Here is an 18889-nt window from a genome sequence, read left to right as displayed (position 1 = left end):
AGGCTACAGTCCATGAGGTCGCAAAAGAGTTGGACATGACTTAGCAACTAAACAGCAACCAATTGTATCCTGTTTTGATACTTAGTAAAAACAATTTTGCATTTTGCTGCTATCACCAGCAGGTACTTTCTGCTGCCCTGTAGATTGTATAACAGAAGCTACCTTCTCTGAACTCTTGTTATACATACTCGGCTATACTTACCTTTATGTCATGTTATCCTCTTAAAAACCCTTGTAAGAGAGGGGTAGTTATTTCTATCTTTAGATAGAAAGGCTGAAACTTAGATTTCACAGCTGGTGAGTGCTTGAATTTGCTTATAAGGCTTTCTGAAGCGAAAGCACATGTTCTTTGTTCTACCACAGTCTGCCAATAATGCTGGCCAGATAAGAAGCATTTCAATGAATAGTATGTTTGTTAGTATATTACATAAGATACTTTATCCATAGAAAATGAAGCATAACTTACTAGGATTTTATGCCTCCCTAGTGTGCAGTATATATATGGTAGAATTTAAATGATGGCAGTGTTATAAACTAAGAAGAAATGTTGAATAAAAAAAAAAAAAAGAATGAGGACTATGTTCCCGGGCCTTGCCCAGTACTGTACAGATTAGCTATGCTTAGTTTAGGTTGTAGATGAGCTATGGCTTCAACTGCTAAGGAATACTGAAATCCCTGTAATATTTCTTAGGAAATAATATAGAATTTTAAATGATTAATGATAGAACTTTCAGTTGGGTAGATTTTGTACATAGGAAAATACTGACATTTGTGGCATGACCTAGAAGAACTGAAAGGGAGAATTATTTTTAAGAAGAAAGGAAAGCTAAAGGTTCATGCTAGATAGTACTGGTAACAGCCACTGTCATTTGAGTGTCTCCCAAGAACCAAAGGCTTTATAGATATAGTTTATAATCCTCACATCCAGTGCATGGGGTAGATACATTTCTCCAAAAGAGACATTGAGATTCAGAAATGTGAAGGACTGTTCTTACTCAGCCTCCTCCCCCCTCGCCCCTCAGTTGACTGTCTTATGCCGGCGCCCTTTTCACTGTGTTGTCCTACGCAAAGTGCAGGCAGAATCACTACAAGTACTCTTGTGTTTAAGAATCTGGGATTTTGATGGTTTGGAGCACTCTCTTGTATGACACTGGAAATTATAATTGTGTGAGTAAAATTTAAGAAACATGCAAATTTTAGATACTTTTTTTTTAATCAGAAAAAGAAATAGCTCTTAAATTGTCTTTTGGGGGGTTTATTAAGGCAGTCTATATAACACTATGACTCTTAATTTGATTTAATGTCCATTTTTTCTTTTTAAGATGTTCTATTGTGTTTACCTTAATATGCAGAAAGAAATACAAGAAATTACTAAGCTTCATCCCTTGAAATTCAGCATGTGGTTCCAAATATATTCTTTTATTAAAAATTTATTTATTTTAATTGGAGGACAGTTACTTTACAATATTGTGATGGTTTTTGCCGTACATCAGCATGAATTGGCCATAGGTATACATGTGTCGTCCCCCGCCCCCCGCCCCATCCTCAACCCCCCCTACCACCTCCCTCCTCACCCCATCCCTCTAGGTTGTCCCAGAGCACTGGCTTTGGGTGCCCTGCTTCATGCATTGAACTTGCACTGGTCATCTATTTTACATATGGTAATGTATATCCAAACATATTCTTAATTGATCTTATATTTGAAAGTAGTATTCTAGAAAAGAATTTTCTAGAAGTTTGATTTATCTGTTGATCTATCTGTCGATAGATCCATTAATTATTATAATATCAGAACGTTTCTGAGTGGTTTGCACGCCTGCAGAAAGTTATGACTTTCACAGTAGGTAGGCGTAGAATAGAGACACCGGGACATTCACAGCGGGCCTGTGAATACACCTTTGCTCTGAGTTCTTTTTGTCAGTGTTGTTTCACACATTGCACTTAAAAGGGAACAAGCCAGTGGTTTTCTTCTGAGTGCTAGCTTTGTCCCATTTTAATATCAGTTCCATCCTTTAATGGAACATTTTGATAAATCACCAAATTGCATATAGAAGAAAAAAATCTCCCAAATGTTAACATGCTATTGTCTAAATCATCTGTAATTTTCAGTTTTTAATTCTTCTACCAAAGAGTTATGAGAGCCTTTTATTTTCCTAATGGATTTTTAAATAGTGTTTATTAATTCCCATTGTGGTCACAATGTGGCTGTATAATTTTGAAACTGTTATTGTGCAGTGTAAGTGCAGTGACTGTAAAATTGTAAGTGAAGTCTAAAAAATATTTAATAAATAAAAACCATGTAGCCATTACCCAACCAAAGAAACAGAAAATTAATAGTGCTTTAGAAATGCCCTAAGTGCTTCTCACTAACTCTCTACCCCCTCCCCACAAACGTAACCATTTACCTGCTTTTTATATTCTTACTACTAGTGTGTATGCCTATCTCAACAACATATTTTGGACTTTAACAGATAAATTGATTCTTAATGTATCTATCTTACATATCATATCGTTCTCAAAGCATTGTCTTTGAGTTTCATAGGTATAGATGCAAGTGGGTTATCACTCTTGCCTGTCTAGTTCCATCATATGGATATACACTCATGGACTGATGAGGTTTCACTAGGATGTCTCAGTGACAGCCTCAGCTGCAGTGTTTCCTAAACTGAGTTTATTAACTCTCTTCAACCTCTCACGTGCCAATACTGCTCTATCCTACTGAGGTTTCTATCTCTGAAATAGCATTTCTTTCCACCCATTTACCCAAGCGAGAAACTCATTTTGGACACCTTTCTCTTCCTCTTTCACCATTTCAAGGCAATCATTAATCCTGTAGGTTTGACTTTTAATCGTTTCACATCTGTGTCTCCACTGTTAGCAGCTTCGTGCAGTCCTTACCTGGCCTCTGAGGTGGCCTTTGTGCAGCACCAGCGTCCTTCCCTGTCCTCTCTCCATGGGTCACAGCCCTGCCTGCTGTGCCTCACCCCTCATTCCCTCCACTTGCTCGTCTCTGTCACCTTCAGCCACTGTTCATGCTGTGCTCCTTCCTGCCTCACAGCCTTTGCAGATGCTGCTTCCTCTGCCTGTAGAACACTGTCCTAGTATTCTACAACAGTGTTGAACACCGTTCATTCTTACTCATCCTTCCTGATAGAATTTTGAAATATCACCTCCTCAGAGAGAAGTCTTCCTTACCACCCCTGAATCTAGCTCATGACTCCCTGTTAACATTAGGACTTTGTATCACTCCCACGTGGCATGACTATAAAATTAATTAACTGGTTATTAAGGAAGACCTTTCCTTTGATTCCATCAGTACCAGTAGTCTACAAAGTCTATTAAAGCAAGAAATCATTAAAAGGGATGCATGCCTTAAGTATTTTACTCTCAGAACATGACTCCATGTTAATTTGTCAGTCTTTTTATTAAGGGACAAAGGCCTTTTCTTTGGGAGTAGGTCCATTAGTTGCCAGTTCCATATTGTTTATCTTTTAGAAACTATACTCATATCATTTAAGATTTATAGTTTGGGTTTTCTAAATAGAACAGGAGTTTAGACTTTTCTGATGCATTCTGATCTTAGAATCCTTGTATATTTTTGTAGTGTTTTTTCTAATTTTTGAAACTATTTTCTTGCCTATACCTAATTCAGCAACAGAAGTATCTCACTTTTATTGAGTATATCAAAAGTTATTCAGTCTTCTCATTCCCCCATATTTTGTTAGGTTAATTAACAATTAAATCACCTAATTACAATAATAAGTATAAATGACATGAACAGATCTAGAACTCAGTAAAACCCAGCTGATGAAGAAGTCTGAGTATAGTAGGTCAGTGGATTCCACATGTACATGCTCTACTATATTAACATACTATGTATAGTATAATACTGTAACTGAATTATATGACCATTTATTACTCACAAAACAGCAGTTTTATATGGTAGAATATAATATTAAATAACAGTGTAAAAGATATGTAGGCATACAGTTGGATAATGTAGATCATGTCACAGACAATGACGTATGTTAAAAATATTTAAAAATAATTTTCTAAAAAACCCCAGTGGTTCTCAGATTCTTTTAAGAGACTAGAGCTATGACAGCCATGCTTCTCTGGATTTCTGGATCAGTCTTTAATATTAAACACTGTATTTTTTTTTAAGTTATTGAAATGTCACCAAAGTATCAATCAAAAATGGAATCTCCTAAACTGCATCTTGTACTTGACTTTGACACAGAAATACTTTAGCCTCAGTCCATGTGTCCCAGTTTTTGTAGTAACTGAAGAGCTTTCTATTGAAAAGGTATTATGGTTAGTAGTCTACATAGATTAAACAGTAGAGGAGAGGTTTAGTTGGGTCACATGTTTCCTCTTTGCCCACTGGGGCATGCCATTTAGTCTTAAAATTTGTTGAATTTAATTTATTTCTGATAAAGTATGGACTAAGTTCCACTGGAATGAACCCCTTGGAACTATTTTAATGACTTTGTTTTGTGGAAATTTTGTAATAGATACTACTTGGCATTAAGAGGGCCATTGACTACAGTCTTTACTTTGTTAATATATGTAAATTTTCTAGTAATGGAATATGACCTCTCATTTTTCATAATTCTGATTTATAGCTTATCCTGTTAATTACCACTTTTCAATAAAAGCTGTTTAACTTACTACAGTATTATAAAATCAATTTAAATTATGATTGTCCTTCAGGGAAGGAATGACTTTTTAGAAATTTGATTTGGATAGGTTTAAAGATAACTCTGCAGGTGTAGAAATGTGAAAGATTGTTAATGGATGATTTCAATCTAGAATCAATACAATTGAAATTTAACACTTTTTCATAAAAAAGCCCTGTGTAACTTTATATGAAATCATAAAGTAGTAATAGAGTTGTAATTTAGTTCTCAAATGGTTTCAGTTATATTTCCAAAAATTTAACCAGAAAAACAAAAGAACCTCAAAACTGACATTGTAAATATTAAGATAGTTGGTATGTCTTCCTGATTCTTACATGGACTCTTCTATGAATCACTATTGGGATTTTCTTTCCACTATTACAGCCACCCACATAGCATTCCCCACATCAAGAAAAAATCCATTTTCTTTCGCCAAGGAGTTTGGGAGCATACTAGTCTTTTAAGTTAGGATATTTTGTCACAATGCAATCTAGCAGCAGCCTTCCACATTAGGAATAGAGAGATCACTAAATTTCATGCTCTGTCTATGAAACTGAACCAGAGGTTTAGTGTTGGAAACTGCCTGCTGTCACCTGGCCTGTCATTCAGCTTGTTCATACAGCTTACAAAGAGCTATATATGAAAATAAGTGGTTTTAAGTTTGGTCGCTTTCTAAAATGAATGGTTATTTTTTTAGGTATAATTTGCTTTTCAAAGAAGTATCTTTAGATAGCTACAGAATGTATCTTATAAACATGGAGATGAGAGATTTCTGTACTTTTTGAGTATTACTCTTACAGTTTCTGCAGTGGTATGGCTTATTATCTTACATGCACTAGACCAAGGTCAACAAACTTTTTCTGTAAAGAGCCAGATAGAAAATACTTTAGACTTTGCAGGCTACATGTGATCTCTGCTGAATGTTCTTTCTGGGCTTTTTGTTTTTGTCTTTTTTAATCCCTTTAAAAATGTAAAAACCATTCTTAGCTTGAGTCTATACAGAAGCAGGCCACAAGCCAGATTTCCTCCTTGAGCTATAGCCTGGTGACCCCTGCTCTAGATTAGTGTTGTCCAGTAGAAATATAAATTGGACCATATATGTAATTTAAAATTTTCTAGTGGCCACATTTAAAAAATAAAAAGAAGCAGATGAAATGAATTCTACTACAATATTTACCAGTTACATCCAAACTTGTTATTTCAATATGTGGCACTAACCACATTTCAAGGACTCAGTAACCACATGTACCAGGCAGCACAGTTCTGCACCAGAGCTGTTCAAAGCAGGGGCCGTGAGCTCGTGTCAGTCTACAGTTACCAGTTTTTGATAACTTAAGTATAGAAATGAAAAGCAAGCATTTAAAATATTTTATAGCAACTTAACTTTACATCTCTTCAATTAGTAAGAAACTTGGCACTTACATTTCATGTCTTTTTTACATTTCATTTTAAAAGCAATTTTATTATATTTTACAGAAGAATCAGTCTATGAAATTAAAAAGAAACTGCTTTCACTACAGATAATTTAAAAGGCCCCTTCAGTGCTTCTGCAACCAGTTTATGCTCCTGGCTCAAAACTTTGAGGAACCAGTTACCTCCGGTGGTCAGGGTGGGATATGGAGCTGAAAACAGAACGGTGGGCAGTCTGTCTATCAGTCTCCCGTGCGTCTTTCACCCTGAGCAGCCTGGAAATGACTGTTCCTTTACCTTGGATAAAACTAGAGGTCAGAGCTGGGAGGAGTTTAAGAAGTTTAGTCGTAACTAAAGTTGGGATATCTTTTGGAAATAAGCGCCACTTTTGAAAAACAGGAACTAAGTGAAAGTGAGAATATTGAGGTTAAGACCTCACAACTCGCCTTCCCTGTATTCAAAACATGACAGTCAGGTGTGTATGCCCCACACAGGAGGTTGGAGCGTTTCCTTCTGGGATGAACAGCCAGGAGACAAAGCTTACAGATAGTAACTTTTGAGGATTCCCTAATAAAAAACCAACTCACTGTTTCCTCACCTGTAATAAAGCCAACCAGTCAGCAAGCAACGCCCCCCAGCCCCCCATCCACCCCCTGCTTCCCAGCCCGCCAGGGAACAGAGCTTCTGATCAGCGTGTCAGTGATGATGCATCATCAGACACTTACAGAAAGCCTCTGAAGTCAAAAACAAAGATCTAAAGATTTAAGCAGAAAAAACAATATACTTAGAAGAAACAGAAAAATATTTAAAATGTTAAAAGAAGAAAAAAGGAAAACAACATTTTAAAACTTTGTATTCTTAGAGAAATGAGATAGTATATCCAGGAAGCTGGAATAGGAAGCTATTAAAAAGAACATTCAGAGAACAGGAAAATTTGTCTTGAGAATTAAAACTGTGATACAAAGAACTGTAACTGCACTGGAACTGTTGGATGGCGATGTCAAAGAGATCTACCAGTAGAAAATGAAAAGAAAGATAGTCTTAAAAAGGAGATATATGATAATCAGAAGATGAATCTAAGTGGTCTAGTGTCTAATGAACTTTCAGGAGGGAGGGAAGGAAGATGGGGGAGTAAAAAGAAATTGAAAGGGCCTGGCACAATGAGTGTAAAAAAGGTCCCACACTATGGATAAAGTGTGGATAAAGAAGCTGCAGTGTTTCACGAAATAAAAACAGGTCACATGCAGAAGACTGGGAACTGGTATAACATTAGACTTTTCAACTGCCAAATTGAAGCCTTTAGAATAGTGGAATAAGGCCCTCAAAATTCTGAGGGTGAATTATTTCCATCCTAGAATGTTATCAACTGCTATGAACACATTATCTAGAAACAGTGAGGAAAATAGCAGCAGAAACAGCTTAACAAAACTCAGAGTCTAACTTTCCTTGACCCCTGGGAGTGGGAATCAAGAATGAAGAGAGTGTACCAGGCAACACTCCTTTTTATTATAAGCCTTGTAGTAGTGTTTGCCCTTTGAAACTGTAAATGTATGAATTAGGTAAAAATAAAAAGCAACTTTAAGAAATGAGAAGGAAGCCAGGCTAAAAGGGGGCCAGGATGTTGGAAGAGTACATCTGCAAATTCTAGAGTCAACAAGAATGGAGCAGGAATTAGTCCTAAAAATAACAGGGCCATAAGTGAAATCTTAATATAAAAAGAATAACCGATAAAAGGTAAAACATGTTCAAATGGTGTAAGACTCAAAAAATGCTTACAAAAAATTTTTTTGCAAGGAGGAGGAAGCAAAATGTTCTGACAGAGTTTAATAGATTTAACAGTCCCATCTAACATTTTATTAGAACATATACCACCTATCATGCAAATTTCTATGTATTTAACAGTATGCTTTTAATAAAGAGGACTCTAACAGTACATTTTATGATTTCACAGACATAAATTATCTATGTTGGCATTGTCATTATTCCAAGAGCACTGTTAGTTCAAGACCCATTCTGTAAGAAACTAAAGGGAAGATACATAATTCTTCTTGAGAAAGTTTATTTATCTTGCTCCTAGTCAGCTTCTTGAAAATGGAAGTATTTCTGACAAAGAGATTTAGTCAATTATGGAAAGATCAGCTCTAAAGACTCATCACTGTTAAAACAAAACTCAGTTTTCCAATAGTGATTCTGAACTGTGCAGAATAGTACGCAATGAGATAGTAAATAAACATAAATTTTAAAAGTCGGGAAAAAGTGCCATAAATATTAAATGGCAAAATAGAAGAAGAAAAAGATTCTGCTGTCATATTGTGATAAAACTGGTTGAAGTTTAAGTTTAGGCTTTTCTGTTTCATCTAATGTTGATTTTTAGGTTACTAAATGAGACTGTGTGCCTATAAATATCATGGTCTTAAAATACTTTACTTGTAAAGTGCCATGAACTACTTTAGATTTTTTTTAAAGGAGCAAGAATAAAGAACCCAAACTGCATAGTTTTTATTTTTTAATTACTATAGTATCATAACTTTTTTCTATTACTCTGTTACTTCCAAGTTTTTCCAGGATTAAGAATCCGGACGCTTACCTTCTATTTAAATACTGTATTATCTTTCTTTTTTCCTGTTTTCTGTTACACTCAAACTACTTCAAAATCACGGAAAAAAATTATTTCATAGAGTGAGGAGGGCAGATTAGGAATTTTTACAAGTGATTGACATGTAAGGCTTAGATTGCTAGATGAGTGGAGTAGAGTTAGTTGGTAAGTGAAATTAGATTACTGCTTAAAGGTTTTTGTTTTTTTTTTTATTAATTTTGATGTATTACACAAACGTGGTCCTGATTATCACTTTTAAGAAGTTGAATGAAGATGTGTTTCAACAATGCAAAACATTTTCCCTTTATAATACTTGAGGCAGTACCTAAATTATGCAAAGTAAGGAGACAGAAACCAATGTCTTAATGACCTGATGACTCAGTGGTAAAGAATCTATTTGCAATGCAGGAGATACAGGTTTGATTCCTGCAGATCCCACGGATCGGGAAGATCCCACGGATCGGGAAGATCCCCTGGAGAAGGAAATGGCAACCCACTCCAGTATTCTTTCCTGGGAAATCCCATGGACAGAGGAGCCTGGTGGCCTACAGTCCATGGGGTTGCAAAGTGTTGGACACAGCATAATGATTACCAACAACAACACATATGAAAAAGCCACCAGAGTTTAATTCAAAGGGTTTGTTTCCTTTCCTCTGTATTCTGTTTGAAGGGAGGTAGAAAGTGAGGACTAGCTTGGGTAACGGTGCCACAGTAGGGTCTCATAACCCTACAGGTGCCAAACCTCATTGCCATAATGGGGTGATGTAGTGTAAATTTCTGACCAGAACCACTGATATTTCTCATGAGAAAAAGAGGGGTGGGTACTTACTGCCTTTTTTGTTTTCACACACTCCTTTGATTAATTTTTCTTCTTTTTCTATGTTTTGTCTTTAGGTCTTATAATCAATGGATAAAGTGGGGAAAATGTGGAATAACTTCAAGTACAGGTGTCAGAATCTCTTTGGTCACGAGGGAGGAAGCCGTAGTGAAAATGTGGATATGAACTCCAACAGATGTTTGTCTGTCAAAGAGAAAAACATCAGTTTAGGAGACTCAGCTCCTCAGCAGCAAAGCAGTCCCTTGAGAGAAAATGTTGCCTTACAACTAGGGTTAAGCCCTTCAAAGAATTCTTCAAGGAGAAACCAAAACTGTGCCACTGAAATTCCTCAGATTGTTGAAATAAGCATTGAAAAGGATAATGACTCGTGTGTCACCCCAGGAACAAGACTTGCAAGAAGAGATTCCTACTCTCGACATGCTCCTTGGGGTGGGAAGAAGAAACATTCCTGTTCTACAAAGACACAGAGTTCACTGGATACGGATAAAAAGTTTGGTAGAACTCGAAGTGGACTTCAGAGGAGAGAGCGGCGGTACGGCGTCAGCTCCGTGCACGACATGGACAGTGTGTCCAGCAGGACTGTAGGAAGTCGCTCTCTGAGACAGAGGTTGCAGGATACTGTGGGCTTGTGTTTTCCTATGAGAACTTACAACAAGCAGTCAAAGCCCCTATTTTCTAATAAAAGAAAAATACATCTTTCTGAATTAATGCTTGAGAAATGCCCTTTTCCTGCTGGCTCAGATTTGGCCCAAAAATGGCATTTGATTAAGCAGCATACAGCCCCTGTGAGCCCACATTCAACATTTTTTGATACATTTGATCCATCCTTGGTTTCTACAGAAGATGAAGAAGATCGGCTTCGAGAGAGAAGGCGGCTTAGTATTGAAGAAGGGGTAGACCCCCCTCCCAACGCACAAATACATACATTCGAAGCCACTGCACAGGTTAACCCGTTATATAAACTGGGACCAAAGTTAGCTCCTGGAATGACTGAAATAAATGGGGACAGTTCTGCAATTCCACAAGCTAATTGTGACTCAGAAGAGGACACAACCACGCTGTGTTTGCAGTCACGGAGGCAGAAGCAACGTCAGGTATCTGGAGACAGCCATGCCCACGTTAGCAGACAGGGAGCCTGGAAGGTCCACACGCAGATTGATTACATACACTGCCTCGTGCCAGACTTGCTCCAGATCACAGGTAATCCCTGTTACTGGGGAGTGATGGACCGCTACGAAGCAGAAGCCCTTCTGGAAGGGAAACCTGAAGGTACATTTTTGCTCAGGGACTCTGCACAAGAGGACTACCTCTTCTCTGTGAGCTTCCGTCGCTACAACAGGTCCCTGCATGCCCGAATTGAACAGTGGAATCACAACTTTAGTTTCGATGCCCATGATCCATGTGTGTTTCACTCCTCCACTGTAACAGGACTTTTGGAACATTACAAAGACCCCAGCTCTTGCATGTTTTTTGAACCATTGCTTACAATATCACTAAACAGGACTTTCCCTTTCAGCCTGCAGTACATCTGCCGTGCAGTCATCTGCAGATGCACGACATATGATGGGATTGATGGGCTCCCTTTACCATCAATGTTACAGGATTTTTTAAAAGAGTATCATTATAAACAGAAGGTTAGAGTTCGCTGGCTAGAACGAGAACCAGTCAAAGCAAAGTAAACCCTCCTGTCCCCCAAGGGCATTAACTAGATCTGCTTTTATGTGCACCAGGCAGTATACCCATAGCAAGCACACATATCAGTGTTAGGTCTTTCAGTCAGTATGTAAGCTTAGTGTTAGTATCTGTCAGGGGCAACCTGCTGTTACTTTTACTCAGTAAATGTGGTGCCTATTGAGACAACAGGGGGTAGAGCTACAGGTATTTCAGTAAGGCTGCAAAGACATTCTGCCGATTTAGCTGACAGTTTGGTTTTTAATGGCTGTAGTAACTGAGTGAAGCAACTCTGGGGCATTTGCTATGAAGAATTCTATTTCTTACTGAAGAACAAATTATTAATATTGAATGAGTATTTCAACAGTATGACTAATGTTTGAAATTATTATTTTTTCTAAGAATTTTTCTATAACCTTCCAAAAGTAGTGATGTTTATAGTTACTATAAGTCAAGTTTGGAAGTCCAAAAAAATAAAGACTGCCTTCCTTTTAGGAAAAAAAATGCAATTTTCTGGCCACAAGGGCATAGTGCAGTTCATGTAAGTGTTGATATAGTTTATAGTCAGTCTCCTTTTCTCTTCTGCAAAAGGTACTGTTAAGTAAACCAGGTTTTCTAAGTAGTAGTTCTTAAAATTTCAGACTTATAAAAAGTTGTAGTAGAATTTTATTTAAGGCCTTACGTATTCATTTTTTTATGAGTGCTTTAACTTAAAACGCATTGGAAATAGCTGCTGCAAGGTAGGCCTGTGTGTGATTTTTTTAAGTTGACATGTGCAGTCGAGTTGCTGGTTTGTTAAAGTTGGATCTTTTTCTATGCCCGTGATGAGTTTGTGAACCATGAAGAAAGTGAGACGAGACGATACCCAGACAAGTCAGATGATACTAACTACAGTGGTTGCTGGTCATTAAGATTATTGTTAAACTGTAACTCATAATTTGGATGGCAGTATTTATCTCTTTGTTGTAAACTCTTATAGCTGAATTGCTTAAGTACAAGTTATAGAATTTCAGTGCACTTAATTTTTAATGGAAAATCTGAAACCTAAATTGCTGATTTAAAAGGTACTGTACAACCATTGTATCTGTAAATAACTTTACTTAGCTCCTTTTTGTCACTTAGACTAGTATGCAGTACTACTTGAGTGAACTATTTTGGACGTAATACCAAGTTCTAGTGTTTGCTTCTTAGTATTGAACCGAATTTACAGTCCGTCTTAGACATTTTGCACTAAAGTAGTCAAATTCGTTCTTGTGTCTTTCTGTTAATGTGCTCTGTACCACTGGTGAGTGCTCCCTAGTTTCCTTACCTGCTGCTACAGAAAGTTATTTTACATCCCAATGGCTATCGCCAAGGCCACAAAAAAGGAAAGCTATATTTGTATGCAACACTAACCCTTGGACTGCTAGTGTATGTTTCTGCTTGCTGTGCCTTGTTACAGCTGCTTTTTTGTGCTAATAAAGTATGTTTGGTGTTCTCCTTGTATATCTGCTGTTTTATACATTTGCAACAATTTCTCTTGTAAATGGAATGGTTTGGGGTTTTTAAATAAGCATTACCCGACAACCTACTATAGTTAATGCAGAATTACTGAACAGTCTAATATTGACTTATTCCAAGTAAGCTAATTCTAAATTTAATTCTGTACATCTTTTCAATCATAATCACATATACTGTGGAACAGTATCTCTCTAGTTAACAGAAAATTACTGGATAGTTTAGGTAATAACAGAAAATGAACAGAGAAATACTGACTAAACCTAATGATTTCTCTGCTTATAAGTGAAAGATTGAAACTATCAATGACATGTTACAATAAATGAATATCTGTAGCCTCCTGCATCAGAAGCAAGTTAAATGAAGTCTTGTGAACTAATAATACAGTAGCACCATTTATTGGTTTGGGGACCATTTTAATTAATAATAAATACCCAAAATGTAGACACTTTAACCAAAGACTTGTCCATTTTAAAGCAAAATGGGGATTGAAGGGACTTATAATTCCTGTCATTTCTTATAGAAGTCCCTGAAGAATATATACCAAAGTGTTTGAGAATGTCATCCAAACCTACTTTAACGCATTACGTGCAATTAAGTTGTTATGACATAATTACATTGCATAATTGTTGGGTCCGTTTTCTTGAACTTATAATGTACCTGCAAAATAAACCTCTTGGGGAAATAAAGAGTTCATACTGATTATTGAAGAAAGACTATATATATGCAAGCAAGATCTTGTTTTAAAGAGGTAACTTGAAACTCCAAGAAAGCACTTGATGTTTTATATGCTTGTAGGAAATTGATGTTTTAATTGTAGTTTTATAGAAAGTATTAATGCTTTTATGTATTTCAGAAATTTCTTATGTTAAATGGAAATTGTTTTAAATGTGTAAATATTTGAGTTTATGTAAGCATGTATACACTGTGCTAAAAGTCACTTATGTTTCAGTTTGTGTGTAATATTCATATGCAACTTTTGGTTTAAATTTTTTCCTTAAAAAAATTAGTGGCTTACATTTTAAAAAAAGAAAAATCACCAGCATGAAACTGCACCTAAGTCTATATTCCCTGTGTCTTTTTCTGAATCCCACTGTAGTCTGTCAACTAAATTTACATTTTCATGGTTTTTTTGAAGTGCATTTTACTACAAACTAGGAAATTCTTTAGAACTTTAGATACTTCATATAGAAGTAATTATAATTAACCCAAAGAAAGATTGCTCTGGTTCGTATACATTCTCGTTCTTAAGTTCATTATCCATTCATTCATATTCTCTATATACATACACACATACATATATGTTTATGATGTTAATATTACTTTCAACATTAATATTGACATTTGATTCAAAATCATTTAAAGGCTTTATATATATATATATAGATAGATAGATAGATAGATAGATAGATATAGATATACACTCTATCCTTGTACCATTCAGATTTGATTATCTGCACCTGAAGTTTAGACTTGTAACTATAATCTTGTTTGTAATATCTTATAAAGAGAAAGCATTCATTAGTGTTTTCTTTACTGGCTAAACACAGTAAAGATTCTTTGAAGAAACAGCTTGGTTTAAATATAGTTATTAAGAGTCATAATTAAATTTATATTTCTTAGACAAAAGTTGAGCCCAAATAATCACACTTCACAAACTGATGTGTGTTCTTATTGTCTATGAGAAGATTTACATAAGATTTATAGTGGCTTGAACCATAAAAATTGATACTTGAATTCTGAGCTTCATTTGACAAAATTCAGTTTATGAACACTTTAATTTGACATTTTGACCTTATTGCTGTTCATTTTCATCCTAAGTTTTCTCTTGCTCCATATCACTAAATATTAGTTTGGTAAGTTTTATTAAGATTGGTCTTAGATCCCTTATAACAAAGAAAGCTATAAAGTTGCTTATTGGTAGTGACAAAGAGTCTGGAGTGAGCCAGAACTCTCCTAGGAAAGATGCAGAGCCTAATTCCATCTCTGGGAGTGTGTTAAGTGTTAACATGGGGCAGATCACATGAGTTCCTTCATATTCTGTACCACAACACATACAGTTTAACCCAGATGAAATTAGATAAACATGCACACTAAGGGCTGACTTAAAGGTGAGAAATATTATTTCCAAAGGAGGCTTGGTGCATAAACACTACATATCTCGGCTCATGTTTTGTTTCATATTTTTGCAACAGCCAAATACAGAACATAGACTTTCACAATGTGGTATATTTCTAAGGAGGTTTGGGATGGAGTTTTTGTGGGAGGTGGTTGGTGGTTTGATGGGGGCGGGGTGTGGATGAATTGTCCTTGTAAGGATCAGTTGGAACAACTTTCCCATACCCAGGAAGCTTGATTAAATATTAAGACTCATTTCAGCTATTCATTCAACAAATACTCATTGAAGACCCATGAATACTCATGAAGACCATGTTAGTGATGGGCACACATTGGGTTATCAGACAAAGTTACAGGGTCATTGGGGAATGGTGACCTTGAGTGATGAGAAAATCACCAATATCAAAGAAAAGTATTTTGGTGAACAATAAAACTAATGATCTGAAAGGAGGAATGAGCTTTTATACTGAAAAAGAATGCTAGTAAGCCAAGTCCAGTGAGTTTGGTGGAAAATGGTAGGTGATAAGGTTGTAGAGATTGACAAGGGCCTGACCACTTAGGGCTATAGATCCAAAGTAAGGAATCTAAATTTTATTCTGAGTCTGATGATAATAAGGGCATGACATGGTCTGCTTTATATTCCTTTAATAGATGGAGAACAAGCTGCAGTGGGGCAAAATTGTAGTCATCTAGGTGAGAGAGGGTGAGAGCCTCGATTGGAGTGGTAGTCATAGGGAGGAGACTTTTGCTAGAAAAAGATAACAGGATTTGGTGATAGGTTGGATGTGAAGAAAGAAGAAATCAAAGATGACTGATTTTGAGCAAAGGATGGTGATGCTATGATTTTAGAATAACGTTGGAGGAGCAAATTGGAGAGTATAAGTCAGATCTTGACCTTATGTATGTTGAATTTTGAAATTACTGTTATCTCAGTAGAGACACTGGGATGTATGAATTACTATTAGTTATCTCAACAGAGACATTGGGATGTCTGAATGTAGAGTTAAGGGGGAAAAGAAAATATGGGGCATTGCTATATGACTAATACTTAAAACTACAGGACAGGATGGCAAGAGCTAGGAATTGCAGGGCTTAAGTATTTCTTTGGAAAAAGTGAAAGTGTTAGTTGCTCAGTCATGCCCAACTCTTTGAGACCCCATGGACTGTAGCCCACTAGGCTCTCTCCTGTCCATGGAATTCTCAAGGCAAAAATACTGCAGTGGGTTGCCATTTCCTCTCCAGGGGATCTTCCCAACCCAGGGATCAAACCCAGGTCTCCTGCATTACAGGCTGATTCTTTACCATCTGAGCCACCAGGGCAGACCTACCAGGGTAGCAAGTATTTCTTTGGGAGAAGTAATTATGGTAGTATTTACCTTAATTTGTCAATTCAAGATTCTGTATTATTAACTTTTTTTGTTTTTTAAGTCATCTACTTTCAATAGAGGACTTGCACTTCAAAATATTGGAATCATACTACTTGTACCCAGTTTCAAAACTTCATGTCAAATTAGTTGTCATGTTTTCCATGTCAAGTTAATATGTCTTTTTTTAGTACAAGTGTTTATATGAAAAATGCAAGTTCATTATGGAATATTTAGAAAATACTGAAGATTATAAAGAATTGGTACCTAAGATGTGACTTCCCTAGCAGTTCAGTGGTTAAGACTCCATGTTCCCAATGCAAGGTGGGCACAGGTTTAATCCCTGGTTGGGGAACTAAGATGCCACATGCTGCACAGTGTGGTCTAAAAACTTTTTAAAATAATCAGGACCACAGAAAAGTCCGTATTACCATTTCCTCTACCATCATCAACCCTGACCCTGACCTTCCCAACTCCCATTTTGTAGAGGTAACTGCTATTAACATTTATAATTTTCTCTTCCACTATTATCCATGCATTTCTAACAAAAGATGAAAGTTTTTGAAATATGGATAAAGATAGATGATAACATACCAAGAGAGGAAGAGAGTTGTGGACCTTGGATCACTTTTAGGGCATACTCAGATATGGTCCAAACAGACCAGTTACCATTACTGAAATTGAATCAGTAATTTAAAAACTCCCAACAAACAAAAGTCCAGGACCAGATGGCTTCACAGGTGAATACCATTTAGACAAGAGTTAATGCCTATCCTTCTGAAACTATTCCAAAAAATTGCAGAGGAAGGAAAACTTCTGAACTTTATGAGGTCAGCATTATTGTCAGAGACGAAAAATAAAATAACTGAGATGAAAAATACACAGAAGGAATCGAGCAGAATAAATGAGGCAGAAGAATAAGGGAGCTGGAAGACAGATTGATAGAAATCACTGCTGCGGAAGAGAATTTTAAAAAATGGAAAGAAATGAGGACAATCTAAGACCTATGGGAAAACATTAAATGCATCAACATTTGCATTCTAGGGTTCTCAGAGGGAAAAGAGAGAAAAAGGACCCAAGAAAATATCTGAAGAGATAATAGCTGAAAATTTCCCTAATATGGAAAAGGAAACACAAGTCCAGGAAGTGTGGAGAGTCCCATACAAGATAAATCCAAGGAGGAACATGCTGAGACACATATTAAATGGACAAAAAGAGAAAGAATCTTAAAGGCAACAAGAGAAAAGATACAAGGGAATCCCCATGAGGTTATCAGCTGATTCTTCAGCTGAAACTGTAGGCCAGAAGGGAGTGGCATGATGTATTTAAAGTGATGAAAGGGGAAAACCTACAACCAAGAATACTCTTCCCAGCAAGCCTCTTGTTCAGATTCGATGGAGAAATGAAATGTTTATAGACAAGCAAAAGAGAATTCAGCACCACCAAACCAGCTTTACAACAAATGCTGAAGGAACTCCTCTAGATGGAAAAGAAAAGGCCACAACTAGAAACAGGAAGATTATGAATGAGAAAGCTCACTGGTGAAGGCATAGGAGACAGCAAGGTACAGGAAACAAAGCACCTGTACTCTGAAAACTTTTAAGATGCTGACGACAGAAATCAAAGATAATGCAAACAGGTGAAAAGATATGCTGTGTTCTGGATTGGGAGAATCAATACGGTCAAAGTCACTATACTACCCAGGGCAGTCTACTGATTCAGTGCAATACCTATCAAATTAGCAATGACATTTTTCACAGAACCAGAACAAAAATCTTCTAAATTTGTATGAAAACACAAAAGACCCTGAATAGCCACAAGAATCCTGAGAGAAAGAAAAACAAATGGAGGAATCATTCTCCCTGACTTCAGACTATACTACAAAGATGCAGTGATCAAAAGTGTGGTATTGGCACACACACAAAGTAGAAATATACACCAATGGCGCAGGATAGCAAGTCCAGAAATTATGCTCACACTTACAGTCACCCAGTCTACAACAAAGGAAGCACAGAGATACAGTGAAGAAAAGACAGCCTCTCTAAGTAGTGCTGGGAAGCCTGGACAGCTACATGTAAAAGAATAAAATTAGAGCATTCTCTAACACCATATCTAAAAATAAACTCAAAACAGACTAAATACCTAAATGTAAGACTGGATATTATAAAACTCATAGAGGAAAACATAGGCAAAACGTCTTTTAACATGGATCACAGCAAGATCTTTTTGGATCCACCGCCTAGAGTAATGAAAATAAAAAAAAAATAACAGGATATAGTTAAAAGCCTTTGCACAGCAAAGGAAACCATAAATAAAGCAAAAAGACAGCTCACAGAGTGGGAGAAAATATTTGCAAATGATAAGATCAACATGAGATTGATCTCCAAAATATACAAACAGCACTTGCAGCTCAATATCAAAAAAAGCAAACAACCCAATCAAAAAAATGCACAGAAGATCAAAAACACATTTCTCCAAAGATATAAATATGGCCAGAAAGCACATGGAAAGATGCTCAATGTTGCTAATTATTAGAGAAATGCAAATCAAAACTATAATGAAGTGTATCACCTCATATTGATCAGAATGGCTATCATCAAGAAATCTACAAATAATAAATGCCAGAAAGAGTGTGGAGAAAAGAAATCCTCTTGCTCTGTTGGTGGAAATGTAAATTGATACAACCACTATGGAGAATAGTATAGAGGTTCCTTTA

General features: G+C 36.4%; 1 protein-coding gene across 7 annotated transcripts in view; it reads left to right on the top strand.

Annotated features, from left to right (window-relative positions):
* Positions 1 to 13820, top strand: part of SOCS5 (suppressor of cytokine signaling 5) — a 67843-nt gene extending 54023 nt beyond the window's left edge. For all 7 annotated transcript variants that reach the window (XM_065929329.1, XM_065929332.1, XM_065929328.1 and 4 more), the window contains one exon: positions 9580 to 13820. In XM_065929329.1, coding sequence (XP_065785401.1) covers positions 9592 to 11202 — 1611 coding nt within the window. In that variant the 5' untranslated portion in view covers positions 9580 to 9591 and the 3' untranslated portion in view covers positions 11203 to 13820. The remainder of the gene's footprint in view (positions 1 to 9579) is intronic.
* The last annotated feature ends 5069 nt before the right edge of the window (positions 13821 to 18889 follow it).

This window comes from Muntiacus reevesi, chromosome 3 (genome assembly GCF_963930625.1).
Source record: "Muntiacus reevesi chromosome 3, mMunRee1.1, whole genome shotgun sequence".
NCBI lineage: Eukaryota > Metazoa > Chordata > Mammalia > Artiodactyla > Cervidae > Muntiacus > Muntiacus reevesi.
This window is presented reverse-complemented; position numbering and strand designations above follow the sequence as displayed.